Source organism: Gossypium arboreum, chromosome 13 (genome assembly GCF_025698485.1).
Source record: "Gossypium arboreum isolate Shixiya-1 chromosome 13, ASM2569848v2, whole genome shotgun sequence".
NCBI lineage: Eukaryota > Viridiplantae > Streptophyta > Magnoliopsida > Malvales > Malvaceae > Gossypium > Gossypium arboreum.
Window position 1 is genome coordinate 96,903,193 of NC_069082.1, and position 20,220 is coordinate 96,923,412.

Sequence of the window (20,220 nt, forward strand, 5' to 3'; positions counted from 1 at the left end):
GTTATATTGGTGGCAAGGGTTGAAACGTGAGGTTACTGATTTCATTGCTTGCTATTTGACTTGTCAGCATGTTAAGGCTGAGCATCAGTTACCTTCAGGTTTGCTACAGCCGGTTAAGATACCGATGTGGAAATGGAAGCAAATAATGATGGACTTTGATAGTGGGTTACCTCTAACACCCACCAAAAGGATTCTATCTGGGTCATCGTGGATCGATTAACCAAGCGTTCTCACTTCATCCCAGTCAGGACTGACTTTTCTCTATAAAATTTGGCCAAGCTCTATATTTCTGAAATAGTAAGGTTGCACGGGGTACCTATCTCGATCATCTCTGATAGGGATCCTTGTTTCACGTCTCGGTTCTGGAAGAAACTTCATGAGGCTTTAGGTTCAAGATTAGACTTCAGTACTACCTTCCATCCTTAGACAGATGGTCAGTCGGAGAGGATGATTCAGATACTGAAGGACATGTTAAGAAGATGTGCGATTGACTTCCGAGACAGTTGGGAGAAGTATTTTCCATTATCAGAGTTAGCTTACAATAACAACTACCAGTCTAGTATACAGATGGCACCTTACTAGGCACTGTATGGTCGTAATTGTCGCACTCCCTTATGCTGGACTAAGTAGGATAAGCGACGCATTCTAGGTCTAGAGATGGTTTCTGAGACTGAGGACAACGTCCGTTTGATTCGAGATCGACTAAAAGTGGATTCTGATAGGCAGAAATCTTATACGGATCTGAAATGTCGAGAGATAGAGTATTTTGTAGGGGACTTAGTTTTTCTCAAGGTCTCGCCATGGAAGAAGGTACTGAGGTTCGACCGCAAGGGCTAGCTGAGCCCTCGGTTCATTGGGCCGTACCAAATTCTAAAACGAGTGGGGCCAGTAGCATATCAGTTGGAGCTACCTCCAGAGTTGGATCGCATTCACGATATGTTCCACGTCTCTATGTTGAGGCACTACCGCTCTGATCCCAGGCACATAGTTCCGGTGGAGGAAATTGAGGTTAGGCCAGACCTAACATTTGAGGAGGAGCTAGTTGAGATTCTAGACCACGACATTAAAGTACTATGAATGAAATCTATTCCCTTAGTAAAGGTGCTATGGCAGAATCATAGCACCAAAGAGGCTAAAAATGTGCTGCATCAGCAGTATCCTTACCTATTCTGATCAAGTAAATTTTGAGGTCGAAATTTTCTTTTAGGGGGTAGAGTTGTAATGCCCCAAATTTGACAAATTTGTTTCTATTAGTTTCTGACACAAGTGTATATCTGCTTCAGTGGTTAAGTGTTCTGGGTGTGTGTGTGAGGTCCTAAGTTCAAACCTTAGCTTGGGCAAATTTTGGTATTTTTCTAAATAAAGCCTTAATCTTACTCAATAGGCTTAAGTTAATTAATTGCAAAACCATATCAGAATGGGCCTACTAGTCTGGTGGTTAAGTCAAGTGTTATTGTGCTGGAGTTCCTGTGTTCGAAACTCTGTGTGAGTGTATTGCTAAACTTTCTGCGTGGCTTTGGGAAAGTGTTTTGGTTGAATGAAGATTCTAGGTAGTTGGTTTAGTGGAAAAATTTGAGGGATATGGAGAAGTTATGGGATTTATCTCAATCATCTTTTTTTTTTTCAAAATTTCGATCCTTTCCCAAAAAATTTTGAAGTAATTCTCTGCTATTCTGCCAAATTTCTCCCTTGGATTTCCCTCTTTTCCCTTTTCTTTTCCTTTTGTTCCCTACTTCTTCTTTTCGTCTAGCAACAGGTAGTTGCACGTATGCAAGATTAGTAACCCTTCGGTATGTGGTTATTTTTGGTTTATGAATAGTGATTAAATGAGATTTATTTTGTATTTGGAGAAGGTTAAAAGGCTAGAGTTTGTCAGTCAGTGTTGAAGTTCTGTGGAGGCGCTATTACTCGATCAAAGGTAAGGCTTCTGAAGAGTTATTGTTTAACTGTCTCGTTATAGTTTTGTTTAAGTTTTGTTAGCAACACTGAAATTGGGATTGGATAATGGATTTTTAGGTTCTGGAGTGCTTGAAGTGCGATTTAGCTTCAAACGAAACCAGGTGCGTACCCGAAAACATAGAAATCGAGAATCACCTAAAGCCGAAAAATGAATCTGTCGACACCACACGCCACTCAGCAATGACCACATGGTTTTCACATGGACTATTTTCTCTTTTCTTATGATTTAATTTATATTTAGGGAATATTTGATGTAATTAAGGCTTGTATGACACACACGGCCTAAGCATCTAAGGACACGCTCGTGTCCCATGCCCGTGTGAATTAAATTCTAAATTCGAATCTATAGGGGTTTTCACACGGTCTGGCACACGCCCGTGTCTAGGAGCTGTGTCCCTCACACGGCCATAACACGCCCGTGTCCTAGCCCGTGTCTAAAAACCTTGACATTCTATTTCTGATGTCAGCACCCAATAAGGGGCACACGGCCAAGGCACACGCTCGTGGCCAGAGGTCATGTCCTCTACATGACTGAGACACACGCCGTGTCTCTGCCCGTGTATTTACTACCATGCATACTGACTTGTAAAATTAACGTGCAGGGGACACACAGTCGAACAACACCCCCCGTGGGGCTAGCCGTGTGTCACACACGGCCTAGACACATGCCCGTGTGTCTACCCGTGTGGACCATATAAGGCTATCTACTAAACCTTTTGCCACCCTGAACACCATCTAATGCCAACCAACATATCAAAGTATAACTTATTATGATTACTCAACCAAACAACCGCAGCTAAGGCCATTATACATTTCTTATATTCAACCATGCCAACAATTTCACATTCATGAAAGACTATCTTGCATTCATATATAAACTTTCAATATTAGCCATTTTCCATGGCCTTATACAAAATGAATCAAATGCTAAAGTAAGCCAACACATTTGGCCAATTAACAATGACGCAAAACTCAAAAGTCAGACTTGTATTTAAGGGAATATTTGATGTAATTAAGGCTTGTATGACACACACGGCCTAAGCATCTAAGGACACGCTCGTGTCCCATGCCCGTGTGAATTAAATTCTAAATTCGAATCTATAGGGGTTTTCACACGGTCTGGCACACGCCCGTGTCTAGGAGCTGTGTCCCTCACAAGGCCATAACACGCCCGTGTCCTAGCCCGTGTCTAAAAACCTTGACATTCTATTTCTGATGTCAGCACCCAATAAGGGGCACACGGCCAAGGCACATGCTCGTGGCCAGAGGTCATGTCCTCTACATGACTGAGACACACGCCGTGTCTCTGCCCGTGTATTTACTACCATGCATACTGACTTGTAAAATTAACGTGCAGGGGACACACAGTCGAACAACACCCCGTGGGGCTAGTCGTGTGTCACACACGGCCTAGACACATGCCCGTGTGTCTACCCGTGTGGACCATATAAGGCTATCTACTAAACCTTTTGCCACCCTGAACACCATCTAATGCCAACCAACATATCAAAGTATAACTTATTATGATTACTCAACCAAACAACCGCAGCTAAGGCCATTATACATTTCTTATATTCAACCATGCCAACAATTTCACATTCATGAAAGACTATCTTGCATTCATATATAAACTTTCAATATTAGCCATTTTCCATGGCCTTATACAAAATGAATCAAATGCTAAAGTAAGCCAACACATTTGGCCAATTAACAATGACGCAAAACTCAAAAGTCAGGGTCCTATACATGCCATAATCAAAATAAAAGATCTAACTATACCAAGTGCTTCAGATGATAGTGTGACTAGCTTCCCCGACATAGGCAATGATCCTCGAACTACTTTGGCTACACTATAAGAAAATGGAAAGGAGAGGGAGTAAGCATAAACCTTAGTAAGTTGCATGCAAATAAATGTAACAACAACTTTATCATTCATCATCATGCTCATAATACAAAAGTGGGCATAAGCACAACTTACTCATCACTATCCAATACAATTCACATAGCATATATTAAGCTCACATCTCATACATTTCAAATAGGTACCTATACCACTCACAACATGGTTATACTTTTCTTGTTTAACTCAAACTGTAACTCTCACCGGTGAACCATTTGGAATGCTATTAGATATTCACTAAGCCTTAAACATAGGGTATAATGTCAATGCCATGTCCCAGACATGGTCTTACACTGACTATCAAAATCAAGGCCGACGCCATGTCCCAAACATGGTCTTACACTAGCTCTCACATATCTGTGCCGATGCCATGTCCTAGACATGATCTTACACTGACACCTCTATATGTGTTGATGCCATGTCCCAGACATGGTATTACACTGACGCATCTCATAGCCGATGTATGTCCTAAACATGTTTTACACTGGCTTACATCTCGAGGCCGATGCATGTCCAAGATATGTCTTACACTAGCTCTCGTCTCAATGCTGATGTCATGTCCCAAACATGGTCTTACACTGGCCCTCATAATGTGGCCGATGCATGTCCCAAACATCTGGTACACAATTAACCCGAATGTCATGGCATGAATATCCAATTTCTTTCTTTCAAAAAAAAAAAGAATATCCAATTTCTATGTAATACTAGACTCAATAAGCTTTAATTTCATATTTTATTCAGTCTCTAATTCAATTTTTACAATTTTTGGTGGATTTTCAAAGTCGGACTACTACTGCTGTCCAAAACTGTTTTAGTGCAATATAATGATAACTACCATAAGTTCATTTTCAACTAATCATGAACTCACCATTTCATGGATTCTATGTTCAATTACACAATGTAAGTTAGCGTGATATTGCAACAAAATTCATAACCATAATTCATACATCTTAGCTCACTGAGGTCTCGACATTTCAAACTCTCAATAACCATAAGCTTAGCGTACTTACCTGTACCCTTTCAACATTTTTCACATATTCATTCTTGTCTTTGACATACCCTTTTGGGACTATCATCAAATCACTCTTTGAACTACTCGTTGAACACTTGGGATACTATTGGATACACAGAAAACTTGCACATAAGTGTCTTACATACATACGTAATTAAAGCTACCTCATAACATGTAACACTCGTAATGGAGCTACTCACGTGCCTGCTAGCATAAGCTATCGGTCAGGGTGTAACTACGCAGACTGTTCACACAAGCTGTCAGGTATCCGAACCACTCAGGACTACCTAGCTACCGGTAGAACACACAAGACCATCACCTGGAACCAAATTACATGTATCTCATACATCATGAACTCAGACCACTCAATGAGCTCAGATGTCACATAGATATCATGAACTCAGATCACTCAATGGGTTCGGATTCCTTAATTCCTAGTGACATGTCACTTGTATCCTGGACTATTCCTAAGGTTCAAACAGGGTTTCCTTGCTTATCGTATCACTGTCGAACTTGATCATAATGTCGTGGATAACGAATATAATACCATTCATATTTTCATAACCACCATTAGGCATATCATACATAATAATAATGAAATATTTATCACATTATATCAAAACATTTTAAAAACATGCTACATCACCACATTATTTACACATATACCTACAATTCATGAAATATCAAGCATTAACATTCAAGTATAACATTGCATTATTATTATTGCACGAACTTACCTCGATATCAAAAATGGTGAAAAAAGGGACTTAACCGTCAAATACTTATTTTTCCCCGATCCAAGTTCGAATCTCGTTTTCCTTGATCTATAATATCACATTTAGCTTACTAATTAGTCACATTATTCATTGTGACCCAAAATTCATATTATGGAAAAATTATATTTTTGCCCCTAAAATTTTTCATATTTATATTTTTGCCCCTAGGCTCATAAAATGAAATTTATTCAATTTCTTTGTACTTTAAGCCTAGCCGAATAATTTTCATAACTATAGCAGCCCAAAATTTCCACTAAATCACACTTTTATGACAAATTTTATAACATTTACAAATTAGTCCTTTTTAGCCTTTTCACCGAAACCTACTTAGTAAAAGTCGTTTAACACACAAAAAACATTCATATTCCTCCCTAAACATCAAAATACACACATGTAGCACATGAGAGACAGAACCCTCTTCAAAAGAATTTTCCACTTTAATAGTATTTCTACAGACTTTCATTCCTTCCTCTATGTTAGCATCATTATTTTCAGTAGAGCAATTTTTTACTTCTTGGCAACATGGTTCCATATTGTTTGAAATGCCTTGACTGTCTAAAATCTAAATTTGACTAGCATTGCTCGGTTTATCTTCCTTTTCTGCAACAGCATCATTAAAACCAATTCCTCTTATTTAGAATTCTCCTGTGTCTCTTGACTTGGACCACATTGCCTGGTATTTTTCTAATGAGATGGTAATGCTTCCACAACTCCAACTCTTTTGTAGAATTCATTAAAATAGGCCGTCTTTTGAGCAATGAATCCTAGGGCCTGGAACTTCTGAAGTTCCTCTTCATATCTATTGTAAGTAAAAACTGACCTTTTCCCCCATGCAATTGAATCATCAGCGTATCTTCCGAAAGAAATTGAGCCATGACTCAGAATAGCAGATATTTCCTGATCACAAGGATGAAAGTTGATGTACAAGCCAAGACATAAGGGATGGAAGCTGAGGAAACACCCTTCACAGTGTTTATATGTTAAAATAATATATTGCCAACAGTAGATAGTATTTAATATGAAGAACAAGATACTTAACAGGTAGGGGGACTTTTATGCATGGTTAATGGCTGAAGCAACAGAACTCACAACTAAAACTGAATAGGAAAAGACCAAATTACGAATGCGATCGGTTGAATGGAAAAGCGAAAGGATGGACAAAGGTGAGTGAAAAAATGGAATGAAAAAAATTTGAGATGCGCTTGGTAATAAAGAAAAGTGATAGGAAATTAATAAGAAAAATAAACATTTCGATATTAATGTATAAAAATAAATCATTTCAAATTGGAATGAAAAGAGGAAAGAATGAGAAAGATAAGTCAAGTGTGCAAATTTACAAGATTATGCATTTTTTTAAAATTTTTATTTTCTTTTATCTCATTTCCTAACTTTACCAATTAATGGATGGAAAGAAAATTACTATTGCGTCTTTTATTTTTTATTTTGTTCAAAGACGTTTTCTATCTTTCTATTTTAAGTATTCATCTTCTTAATTTTCTTTTCACCATATCAAGTAAAAACAACTAAATTCTCTGTTTTGGTTTCTTTCTTTTCATATGGGTACTGATATTCAATCCCTCTATGATGTAACAGTTTCAAATTAAAAATGAGGCATTTTTTTTTTTTTGGCTTTTTAACGTCTAAAAAGAGGAAAATATATTGCTAGAAACTCATTTCAACAGCTAAAACTCTTAGAGATGATTAGGGTCCATAATAAAGCCAAATTTGATAGACAATGCTCATATTGGTTGCTGCAAAACATTTGATCTTTGTTAAAGTGACCTTATCCCACATCAATCAACCTTAGGTTTCTTATGGCCTTCAAGTTGGGATATTTCATCCTTTTGCCAATTAGTTTTAAGTTTAGGCTGGATGCTTAACAATATTCATTTAATATATCTACCAAAAGTTCTGGATTTAAGGGGAGATTACCAGGATGTCATCATACATCTACTTTGATAGCTAGGCAATAAATTATCTCAAAAATTTGAGCTTATCTTCTATGTTTAAACTTTCCCTAGTCAAGAAACACATATGGGAAAATGTTCTAAATAATACATTCAAGGAAACCAAATTAGTTGTTTTTGCGCTTAATTGAGTCAAACATCAATCACAAAGAGAAATTTATAGGAAAATGGGATTCATAACAACCATCCAAAGCTTTGTGCAGTACTTTATTATTGATAAAATGCCAATCCTTTCATATGTTCGAGAAAAGAAAGCCCAGAAGCTAATATTTTAAAGCGATAACAAGAAAAACAGGAATGTTGTTTTATACATAAAAGGTGAGGAAAATGATCAAATATTGGTAAAAGAGGAAATTATGAAATCATTACGAAAACAGACCTCGAAGAATTGGGAAAAGAAGAATAAATGCTGTTTCTGAAAAATCTGTGATGAATTTCAATCTCGGGAGTGGCCATTTTGAATGGTGTAGTGCACACTGATTCATATACAAGAAAATCCCAATTCACCTTTATTCCCTGCCCTGCAAACGAATTGAATCATCACATTAAAATATTAAAACCCTACAATTGTATTAAGAAATTTAACAATGCCCCGCAAATTGTTCTTGCAAAAAAAAAAAAAAAGAGAGAGAGAAAGAGAGAAAGAAAAGGATTTCTTGCCATTTTTAATTTTTGTATAACAAAATCCCTCAAAATCATTGCAACGCATTAATAATTCTTGGAATTACTTTCATATATCTTAAAATATTTTCATTTTATCATCATTGGGATTTCTTTTCTCCAACACCAACAAAAATTCCGAAAAATTACATTACAATGGTGGTTACTCAACTGCTTTCGGAAAATAAGAAATCAACAATGGCGTCAACGAATATAGGCAAGAGAGAAAATGAATCAAAAGCAGGAGAATGTTGACGCCATTTCCCGCTGCATGCTTCATGCTCCATGCTATTCCCACTTTATTTTAAAAGGTTCCAAGTTTGCATATCCCAAGAAAAAACTAATTATGGATAAACAAACTAGAAATAACAACAATACCACCAACGAGACTGCAATAAGTTGTGATCGTAGTTGTGACCTGGTCCAGTCCGAAAAAGTCGGTCTTGAAAAGTAAAAGAGATTGTGTGAAGATATAAATTTAAAAAATGAGTTTAGATAAAAAAAATTATATTTTTATTTTTTATTTATTGGGAAATATTTATTTTAATATTTAAAGTGTATTTTGATGTATTATATTTTTAAATTTATTTTTATATAAAAATTTTAATATGGACGGTCGGGCTCGTGTTTTAATATTTTTATTTAGATTAGACTTAGATAAAATTTTAGATTCATTTCAGACTCAGCTTAAAAAACGAGCTTAAATTTTTTACTTACCCTAGCCCGGCTCAAACCTGACTTGACCCAACTTATGAATATCTCTAGTAGTTTCTTTTACATAACCTTTAGGAGTTAAAAAAGCATTTAAGGAATTATAGGTAATTTTTAAAATAGGCAAAACGTTGTAATTTGTATCTCTTTTGTTTGAAACTCCCTTTTAGAGTTAAAATTATATTATTAACTCTTATTTATTATGTAATTTATTTTTAATATTTATATTAGGTTACTTTTGAAATTTATTTCAAATAAAGCATTAGATGTTTGAATTTGTAATAGTTATGTTTTTAATTATTTAAATATTTAAAATGTGGTTTATATGTTCAAATTAAATTTTACAAACAATTTATATTAATTAATTGAAAAGTATTTAAAATTATATTTATATATCAAAATATTAATAATAAATTACAATAAATTATTATGGTAGTTGTAATGATTTAAAATACTTTTGTATTTTTACTATAATTTAAGTTGATATATTTTATAAATCATATATTAACAAATCCAAATAGATTAGTAGATCAAGAAACCACATCTTAGTCTAATTGTATTATTCCAGGTGATTCCAAGAATCAAGAAAATCAATATTTCAAGAGTCAATGCGCGATAAATTACATGTACAAGCTTAAATGAGCTAATTTTGGGAGTGAATGGACTACAAGTCCAAATTCTTAAAAATCAACCCATTAGGATGTCCACAAGCCCATCATGAAGTTTGAAGAAGGATTTAGTTGAGTACCAGTCCAAATTGTTGAAGTGGCCCAATTCGTAAACATTTTAATTTTTATGTTTAAATTTACTTAATTAATGGATTAACATGTAAAAATCCAGCCCAAGGAGCCCATTTAGACCATTGGATGAATTGCCCATTCAAATCCTAAATTTATTTTCACATTTTAATAGTTAGTTAATAGTTAGTTAAGTTAGTTATTTGATGAGTTGTCATGCTGAGTTGGCACACTTCAAATCCTATCAGGATTAGGAGACTAGTTTGGGAAGCTATAAATAAGGTTTGTCGCTCGTCCTTTATTGATTGATTCATTGATTTTTTTTTTTTGAGTTAATAAATTTCTTTTTGAATTTTTTTTTAAAAAATTTTTCTTAAGTTTTCTTTTAAAAGAGTTTTAACAATTTTTACAAATTACGAGAATTATCTTCAAGCTTTTTGACCAAGGAATCTTTCTTGGAGGAGAACTTGGAGTAGTTTGAAGGAGGTTGTGGATTCATATTGTTTTCAAGGCTTTTTAGGACTTCTACACGTCACTTAAATCTTTTCCATCTCTTTTATTTCTTTTCTTTGTTTTTCTATTCCATTCTTGTTATTTTGAATCTAATCTTTGACTTTACTTAATTCCAAGTCTTGTTTCAATCAAAAGGGGTGTTCTCCTATCTTCTCTCATGAAAAAACATCCCAAAAATAAGTGTTCTTTGCTTTTCTTGTTGTTTGAATTCTTTTGTTACAAAACAATTTTCTTTTGGCTTAATTCTTCATTCTACTAAATTGTTTGTGTTATTTTGTTTCGAATCTACTTGGAGGCTTGTTTAGAGTCCAAGAATAATTTCTTCTTTTTCAGGGAACCTTATTCTACTCATTCTTGGACTTCTATCGGTTGCCCCTCCCTTTCTTTGTTGTTGGGTTTTCTTTTCATTTAAATTTGTTTATTTTTTTTATATCTTTGTTTGGTCGCTTCTTCATTATCAAGGATAACCCAAATCGCTCCAAACACAAGGTTATTCATTTTTTTTGGCTGACCGAATCTTCTCTTTAATTTTAATATGATTTCATTTAGTTTTAGTCTTTATTCTTCACATATGTTCTACCTGTTTGCTTTCACTTAATTAGCAACCAGATTTCGTTTGGGATTCACCAAGAACAAGGGTTTCCTTAACAGATAACCACACCCCAAAATTGGGCCTTAACGTTTTGAGGGTAAAATAAGAATTTTAGCTCCGGTGTGGTCGGGAATTTCGTAGCATGGTAAACCAGAAATGTTTTTGCCTATGGCTTTTAAAAAATTAAATCAATTTTTGAAAATGATGTTCCAATGATCTTTAATTTTAAAATAAGGACCGTTTCAAATTGGGGGTTAAAACTAGGAGTACTAAAAGGGAAAATAGCCCAAAACTTTAAAATCAAACTAATACTTCCCCCCACCTACAGGTTATTCATGGTAGTTTTCTCTTCATTTTGTTTTGTGTCATTCCTTGAGTTTTCTAAGCTCTATTTCTTCCAATTTAATTTCTAAATTTCATTCCTTTGATTTCATACATTCTCATAACATTGCACCTCCATAGAATTCCATAGAAACCATCAAAAACACCATTGATTTCATTATCTCTCAACTTTCGGGTTTTTTGGATTTTTGATTAAACGGTCGTTTCTTCTTCAACTAAGGTAATGTTCAATTTCCTATTATTTTTTAATGTTATCTAACTTTTAAAACTGAGTTTTTTCGTATTGAATTGAGTATTTTGAACAAAAGCCAGAAATTGACTCGTTAATGGTGGATTCCAGGATTTTGAAAAAAATAAGGTTTCAAAGTGTTTTTCTATTAGTTTTGATGTGATTATGAGGTTTCTAAACATTCTTTAAATTTTCGTTAAAAAATTCCAACGTTTTAATGAATTTTCGTGAAAATTGCCATAGTATGTAAAAAATTTTCAATACCATGAATTGGGTAATTTTGTGTAGTTTGAAAGTTAAGAATTAATCGTAAAGGATTAATTAGATGAATGGAATCAGTTTTAGGCAAAAATAACAAGTAGAGATCGAAATATTTGTGTTTCAAGTTTGTTATGTCGAAAGTTTCAGTTTCAAGAAAAACTAGCTTAGGCTTTATGTTTTGATTGATTTAGGAGAGCCTTTAGCTGAATGTTGATTGTGTTGTTGTGTTATCTAATTTGTTGAAGCTTCAAATTCATTAGAACCTTCTACAAGTTAAGGAAAAGCTAGTTTAAGCTGTCGACGAATAGGCGAAAGTGCAAACGGTGAGTGTTTGGAATCGCTACCTGTAGACACGATTCATTGCATTAATTAGGAACTTAAGAGTAGCCTGAAACATTACTCTAAGTTCCGAGTGTAAGATTTCTCATACTCTTGTTTTAATATGTGATTGTGTGTTATGGATTTTTGAATTAAGATGTGATACTGTTATATGTGAAATAAGCTTATGATAGCTATTGTGAAAGTGTTGATTGTGGGTATGTTGTACATGCCGAATGACAGTGCTTATGTTGTTCTTAGAATGTTAATGTGCAGAAAATGGTAAGTAAAATGTGTGTTTTATTCCGGGAACTTTAGCTTTGTGAACTTTGAAACCATTGGATATAGTTGGCATGTCATAGGATTATGAGTACTCACCTATATGTGCTGTGTTTTTGGGGCATAAGGCCCAGGGTAGTTTTGGAGAGATAAGGGAATGTGAGCTAAGCTCCATTTACCAGGATATGTTGGTGTGTTGGAGTGTGTTAGCTACATGCTACACTTCTGGGATATGATCAACTCTACGAGTCATTTTGTGTGCTGGTGATCTGTGTATCTGATATGTGGTGATAGATTCCATTTCTATGTTTCATAGCCATAAGTGCAATCTATCGTTAAATATGATTTTATAAAGGAAAATATATGATATGTTTTGTATGCATGAACATGTGTAATAGTAAGCTAAATGATTTTATTAATGTTAAATGAATATGTTGATATGATCTCTTTATAATATGTGTGTGTAACACCCCTTACCCGTATCCCAGACCGGGGTAGGGTACGAGGCGTTACTAGACTTTACCACATATATACAAACATTTTCGGGTCATAAAATTTCGCTAAAATTTAAAACTTTCAAACTGCCTCTTAATGTCCCTAATATGGACCTACAAAGCCCAAAACACGCTTTGGAAATAGTTCGATAAACCGAACACTTTTGAAAACTTTAAAAAAATTTCAATGCAACCAGGGGCGCACGCCCGCGTGGAAGGGTGACACGCCCATGTGTCCTCTTAACATGGCCATGTTGAAGGACCGTGTAGCTCACATGGCTGAAACCTATCGGGACACACTCGTGTCCCTATCTCATGTGGATTTATTTCTCACTTTGAACCTAGAGAGGTTTTCACATGGCCTATCACATGCTCGTGTCCATGGCCCGTGTCCTTCACACAGCCATGGCATGCCAGTGTCTCAGCCCGTGTACGAAAACCTTGACATTTTATTTCTGACGTCATCAACCCTTTAGGGGTGCAAGGCTAAGGCACATGCCCGTGTGCTAGGCTACTTGGCTAATTTAATTTCGCATTTATGGTGCAGACTTCACACGGCCTGGGCACATGTCTATGTACTATGGCCTTGTCCTCCACACGGTTGAGACACACAGCTGTCCCTCCTCCCGTGTGGTTACTACTGGTCATTATGTATTTCCAAATTTAAGTGAAAGGGACACATGGCCTAACTAAACGCCCATGGGGTAGACCGTATGTCACACAGGGCCTAGACACACGCCCGTGTGTCTGCCCGTGTGGACAAAAAAAAAGGCTATCTACTAAACCTTTTTGCCACCCTTACTTGAACCAACTTACACAACATCAAACATCTCCAATCCAAGCATAAACACACATAACCAAAACAGCCACAACCAAAAATCCACATCCATGATAATCCTTATTAAATGCATTTAGCAATAATAAATATTAGCCATCATCCATGGCCTTATACAAAATGAAACAACCTTCATGACAAGCCAACATATTTGGCTAAAACAATATGACACTTAGCAAAAAGACTAAGTCCCTATACATGCCATACTCAAAATAATAAATCTAACTATACCAAATATTCTGATTGATAGTGTGATCGAGCCTCCGACGTCCTTTGATTCCCAAGTTAGATTGGCGATGCTATAAGAAAAAGGAAAGGAAAGGGAGTAAGCATAAAGCTTAGTAAGTTTGCATGTAAATAAGTAATAACATCAATCATGCACTAACATGCGCACAATATATTATAAACTTACACAAAATTTTCATATGATCATAGGCATAACTTACTCATTTTCATCCTCACTATTCATATAACATAAATCGATGCTTAATTCTCATGAGTTTCGTGTAGGTACCTGTACCACTTACAACATAATCACAACTTTTCTTATTTGATAAAATCTTTAATTTATCCGTTGAACCAGTTGGAATACTAAAGGATACCCGAGAAACTTTATACAAAAGGGTAAGATACTGATGCCATGTCCCAGACATGGTCTTACACTAGCTCTCGTAACAATGCCGATGCCATGTTCCAAACATGGTCTTACACTGGCTCACATATTGAGGCTGATGCCATGTCCCAGACATGGTCTTACACTAGCTCTCATAACAATGCCAATGACATGTTCCAAACATGGTTTTACACTGGCTCACATATTGAGGCCAATTTCTTTTCGACTTGAAACTCAATTTCTTTTCGCTTCAAATCCGTGTAGGATTTCTGTCTATTCGAAGCGGCCTTCAAATAGTTACGAATCACCTTTACTTTCTCTTTGGTCTCTTTAACTAAGTCAACCCTGTGAATTTGATTTTCTCTGAGTTCGGTCCAATACAAGGGCGTTTGGCACTTACACCCATACAAAGCCTCATAAGGCACCATTTTCAAACTCGATTGATAGCTATTGTTGTAGGCAAACTCTACCAGCCGTAAATACTTTTCCCAATTGCCTTGGAATTCAAGGACACAACACTGCAACATGTCTTTAAGAATTTGAATCACTCTCTCTGACTGACCGTCGGTTTGCGGATGAAAAGTTGTGCTAAAATTCAACTTTGTCCCCAAAGCTTCTTGTAACTTTTTCCAAAATAGCGAGGTAAACCGCAGATCTCTATTCAAAACAAAGGCACTCCGTAGAGTCTAACAATTTCGAAAACATACAAATTAGCCAATTTTTCAAGTGGATAATCCATACGCACCGATATAAAATGAGTTGAATTTGTTAGCCTATCCACCACAACCCATATGGTATCTTTCTTCCTTGGCGTCCAAGGCAACCCAGACACGAAATCTATAGTAATACAGTCCCATTTCCATTCAGGACCCATCATAAGTTGAAGTAAACCCGAAGGTACTTGGAGCTCAGCCTTCACTTGCTGAAAAATTAGGCATTTAGATACAAACTCTGAAATGTCTCTCTTCATTCCCGACCACCAAAACATTTTCTTCAAGTCATTGTACATTTTCACACTACCCGGATGGATAGACATACAACTGCTATGTGCCTCATGCAAAATTTTTCGAATAAGCTCATCGTCTTTGGGTACACAAATTCTATCTCAAAACAAAAACAGCCATCTGAACCAATCCGAAAGTCTGATTCTATACCCGTCTCGTACTAAGTTATCTTAGCTTAAAGTTCTTTATCACCTTTCTGAGCTTCACAGATCTCTTACAAAAACATTGGTTTCGCTCTCAACTTGGCTAAAATTGAACCATCATCGGTTACTAACAACTGAGTGTTCATAGCCCTTAAGTTAAACAATAACTTCCTACTCAAAGCATCAGCGACCACATTCGCCTTTCCCGAGTGATAGTCAATCACCAGTTTGTAATCTTTTATAAGCTCTAGCCATCTCTGTTGGCAAAGGTTCAATTCCTTTTGAGTCATCAAATACTTTAGACTTTTATGGTCAGTAAATACACGACATCTCTCGCCATACAAATGGTTCTCCAAATCTTCAGTGCGAACACTATAGCGGCTAACTCTAAGTCATGAGTTAGATAGTTTTTCTCATGCGGCTTCAGTTGTCTCGAGGCATACGCTATTACCTTGCCTTCTTGCATAAGCACGTATCCTAATCCATTCAAGGATGCATTACTATACACTAAAAATTCCTTTCCCGGTTCCGGTTGCATTAAAATTGGAGCTTCAGTCAACAACGCCTTTAGTTTCTCGAAACTCTATTGGCATTTTTCCGTCCATTTGAACTTGACATCTTTCTATAGCAACCTCATTATAGAAGTAGCAATCATGGAGAATCTTTTGACGAATCGTCTGTAGTAACCCGCTAAGCCTAGAAAGTTTCAAATCTCCAATACATTCCTCTGTGGTTTCCACTCAACAATAGCCAAGATCTTACTCGGGTTAACTCTAATTCCATCACCTGACATAATGTGTCCTAAGAATCTGACCTCTCAGAGCCAAAACTCAATTTTACTAAACTTGGCATACAACTGCTTATCTCTTAAATTCTACAAAACAGTTCTAAAATGCTCCGCGTGTTCACTCTCATCACGAGAATAAATTAATATATCATCGATAAAAACAACAACAAACTTATCCAAGTACGGTCAGAAAATACAGTTCATTAAGTCCATAAATACCACAGGAGCATTTGTTAAGTCAAAGGGCATGACAAGGAACTCATAATGGCCATACCTCATCCGAAATGTCATTTTTGGTATATCTTGCTCCTTAACTCTTAACTGGTAATAACCAGACCTCTAGTCAATCTTAGAAAACACAGTGGCTCCTTTCAATTTGTCAAACAGATCATCGATCATTGACAAAGGATACTTATTCTTCACAGTCACCTTGTTGAGCTGTCTGTAGCCATACATAACCTCATCGACCCGTCTTTCTTTTTCACAAAAAGTACCGGAGCACCCCACGGAGAATAGTTTAGTCTAGCAAAACCCTTATCCATTAATTCTTGTAGCTGAACCTTCAAGTCTTTTAACTCTAACGTTGCCATCCTATACGGGGCAATCAATATAGGTGCCGTACCAGGGACCAACTCAATACTAAACTTGACTTCCCTAGTTCGAGGCAATATGGGAAACTCTTCCAGAAACACATCCAGGTACTAACATGCCACAAGTACTAACTCAATCTTTACTTCCGACACTTGGGTATTCAACACAAATGCGAGATGAGACTCATATTCTTTTCTCATATATTTCTCAGCAGTCATAGAAGAAATCAGTACAAGTAAGCTATTCGGTTCACTTGATTCAACTCGAAGGATATCCCCATTTTCATATTTCAGTTCAATGAATTTCTTTCCACAATTCACTAACACATTATGAACGATCAACTAATCCATGCCAAGAATTAGGTCAAATTCATCAAACGGTAGTAGCATGAGGTTAGCCAGAAAACAATGACCTCTAATCATCAAAGGACAATTTCTACACACTTTGTCAACTATCACATGCTTGCTTAACGGGTTTGACACTTTTATCACAAATTCTATAGACTCAACAGGCATATTCATACTAGACGCCAATTTCATGCAACTATACGAATAGGTAGATCTCGGATGCAACAACAGAAAAATTATGAAGAGAAAAAGTACCTGTAATCACATCCAGTAACGATGCCTCTTTGTGAGAGTGAATGGCATAAGTCCTTGTAGGCACTCGGCCCTTAGACCTTACAGCGGAATCTCTAGGCACACCTCGGTTGCTAGCCCCACTTCCCGGGCTCTTCTGTGGTCTACCCCTCGAAAGAGCGTTACTCGCTCTCACATCTTGCTTTTTGCCTTTCTCATCCATTTCAGGACAATTTCGGATGAAATTGTCTAGTGAACCACACTTGAAACAACCTCTACCATTTCCTCGGAACTCACTGAAATGACGCCTACCATACTGTGAACACTCCGGCCTATTTGGCCGAGCACTACCAACACTCGTGATAGAAGTGGTTTGAGTCATAGAAGTCGTGTACTGCTTATTCTTATTTCTACTCGAGAATCCCACTAAAGCATTTGATCGAGTAGGAAACTCTCTCGATCTCTTGGATGAGGTCTGATGTGATTTCCCTATCTGTCTTTTCTTTGAGTCACGAGACTCCATATCAGCTTTTCTCTTCTCTTTGGCCAATTCTTCTGCCTTGCAAGCTCTCTCAACAAGCATCACAAACTCCCTTAACTCTAAGATGCCAATTAATAATTGGATGTCTTCATTCAATCCGTCTTCAAATCTCTTGCACATGATAGCTTTGATAGATATGCACTCACTAGCGTATTTGTTAAGCCTCACAAACTCACACTCATACTCTGTTACTATCATTCGGCCTTACTTTAATTCAAGAAATTCCTTTCTTTTTTGGTTTATAAATATCTGGCTAATATACTTTCTACGAAACTCTTCCTGGAAAAAGTCTCAAGTTACTCTCTCCCTCGGTATAATCGATACGAGCGTTTTCCACCAGTGATAAGCTGAGTCTCTTAAGAGTGACACCACACATTTCATGCACTTCTCAGGTGTGCAAGACAACTCATCGAATACCCTGATGGTATTTTCAAGCCAGAATTTTGCCCTTTCTGGGTCATCATCAATATTGGCTCGAAATTCCTCGGCCCATTGCTTTCGAATTCTATCAACTGGAGGCTTTTCCCTTCTAATCATCTCTATGGCTTTGGGAGCAATGGGGCAGGCTGGAGGATTGGAGGGGGTAGAGGATGTGGAGTGTTCGGGTTTGCACGAACAAACTCCGAATACCATGCGTTCATCATGTGGAGGTAGACTTCTCTAGCCCCTCAGCCTTAACTAAATGTCATGGGCCCACTCTCGACTGGTGTGGTCCCTTCAGCGGGAGCCAACGCATTACTCTCTACGTCATCCGCCACTACTCCGTTGGGATCCATTTACTATATGAAAGCATAATTTAAATTCGTTAGGAGTCATCACACTATCACAATGTATTTATCGCATGTATGACTAGACTTGTACACTCACTAGTCTGAGAATCAACTAAATCGCAGCTCTGATACCACTAAATGTAACACCTCTTACCCGTATCCCACGTCGAGGCAGGGTAATAGGCGTTACTAGACTTAAACACATACATACAAACATTTTCGAGTCATAAAATTTTACTCAAATTTAAAACTTTCACACTTCCTCTTAACGTCCCTAATATGGACCTAGAAGTCCAAAACACGCTTTAGAAATAGTTCGGGAATAAACCGAACACTTTTGAAAACTTTGAAAAAATTTCAATGCAACTAGGGGCACACGCCCGTGTGGAAGGGTGACATGCCCGTGTGTCCTCTTAACATAGCCATGTTGAAGGCCCGTGTAGCTCACACGGCCTAAACCTATCGGGACACCCCGTGTCCCTATCACATGTGAATTTATTTCTCATTTCAAACCTAGAGGGGTTTTCACACGGTCTGGCACACGCCCGTGCCCATGGCCTGTGTCCTTCACATGGCCATGAAACGCCCGTGTCTTAGCCCGTGTACAAAAACCTTGACATTCTGTTTTTGAAATTATCAACCCTTTAGGGGCACACGGCTAGGGCACACGCTCGTGTGCTAGGCCATGTGGTGAATTTAATTTCACATTTATGGTGCAAACTTCACACAGCCTGGGCACATGCCCATGTACGATGGCCGTGTCCTCCACACGGTTGAGACACACGGCCGTGTATCCGCCCGTGTAATTACTACTAGCCATTATGTTTTTCCAAATTTAGGACACACGGCCTGACTACATGCCCATGGGGCATACCGTGTAATACACAGCCTAGACACATCCCCGTGTGTCTGCCCATGTGGACAAAAACAAGGCTATCTACCAGGCCTTTTTGCCACCCTTACTTGCACCAACTTATACAACATCAAACATCTCCAATCCAAGCATAAACACACATAATCAAAACAGCCACAATGTAACGCCCCGAACCCGAGACCGTCGCCAGAGTCAAGCACGAGGTGTTAACGGACTTAATTCATTAATTAAACAGCTCAAACAATTTATTTTAGAACTTCCAGACAAGCTGGCTAACTACGTCACAGTCGCTTAAAAATTCATATCTCGAGTTACGAAACTCAAAATCCAATTCCGTAAATTTTTCCTAAAACTAGACTTATATATTTATCAACTAAAGTTTTTGTAGAATTTTTAGTTGGGCCAACTAGTAAATTTTATTAGTTAAAGTATCCCCTGTTTTAGGGTTTGACTACTCTGATCCTTGTGTATTATGAATTAAATATCTCCCTGTACAAAGTTTCAATTATTATTCCATTTGTTTCTCATAAAACTAGACTCAATAAGGAATCTGTACATGTAAAGAATGACTTCTAATTATCTTTGTACAATTTTCGGTGAATTTCCAAAGTCAGAACAGGGGATCCAGAAATCGCTCTAGCCCTATTTCACAAAAATTTAAATATCTCATAAAATGTAACTCATATACCTGTTTTGTTTCCATCCATATGACAATAGACTCATCAAGCTTTAAT

At 36.9% G+C, this 20,220-nt stretch overlaps 1 protein-coding gene across 1 annotated transcript; it reads right to left on the bottom strand.

Annotated features, from left to right (window-relative positions):
* Positions 1 to 3,557: 3,557 nt before the first annotated feature.
* Positions 3,558 to 8,650, bottom strand: LOC128286949 (uncharacterized). The gene is made up of 3 exons (XM_053024754.1): positions 8,447 to 8,650; positions 7,994 to 8,135; positions 3,558 to 3,809 (listed from the first exon to the last, which is right to left on the bottom strand). Exons 1-3 carry the CDS (start codon positions 8,559 to 8,561, stop codon positions 3,692 to 3,694), a joined length of 375 nt encoding a protein of 124 aa, XP_052880714.1. The 5' UTR covers positions 8,562 to 8,650; the 3' UTR covers positions 3,558 to 3,691.
* Between the last annotated feature and the right edge of the window lie 11,570 nt (positions 8,651 to 20,220).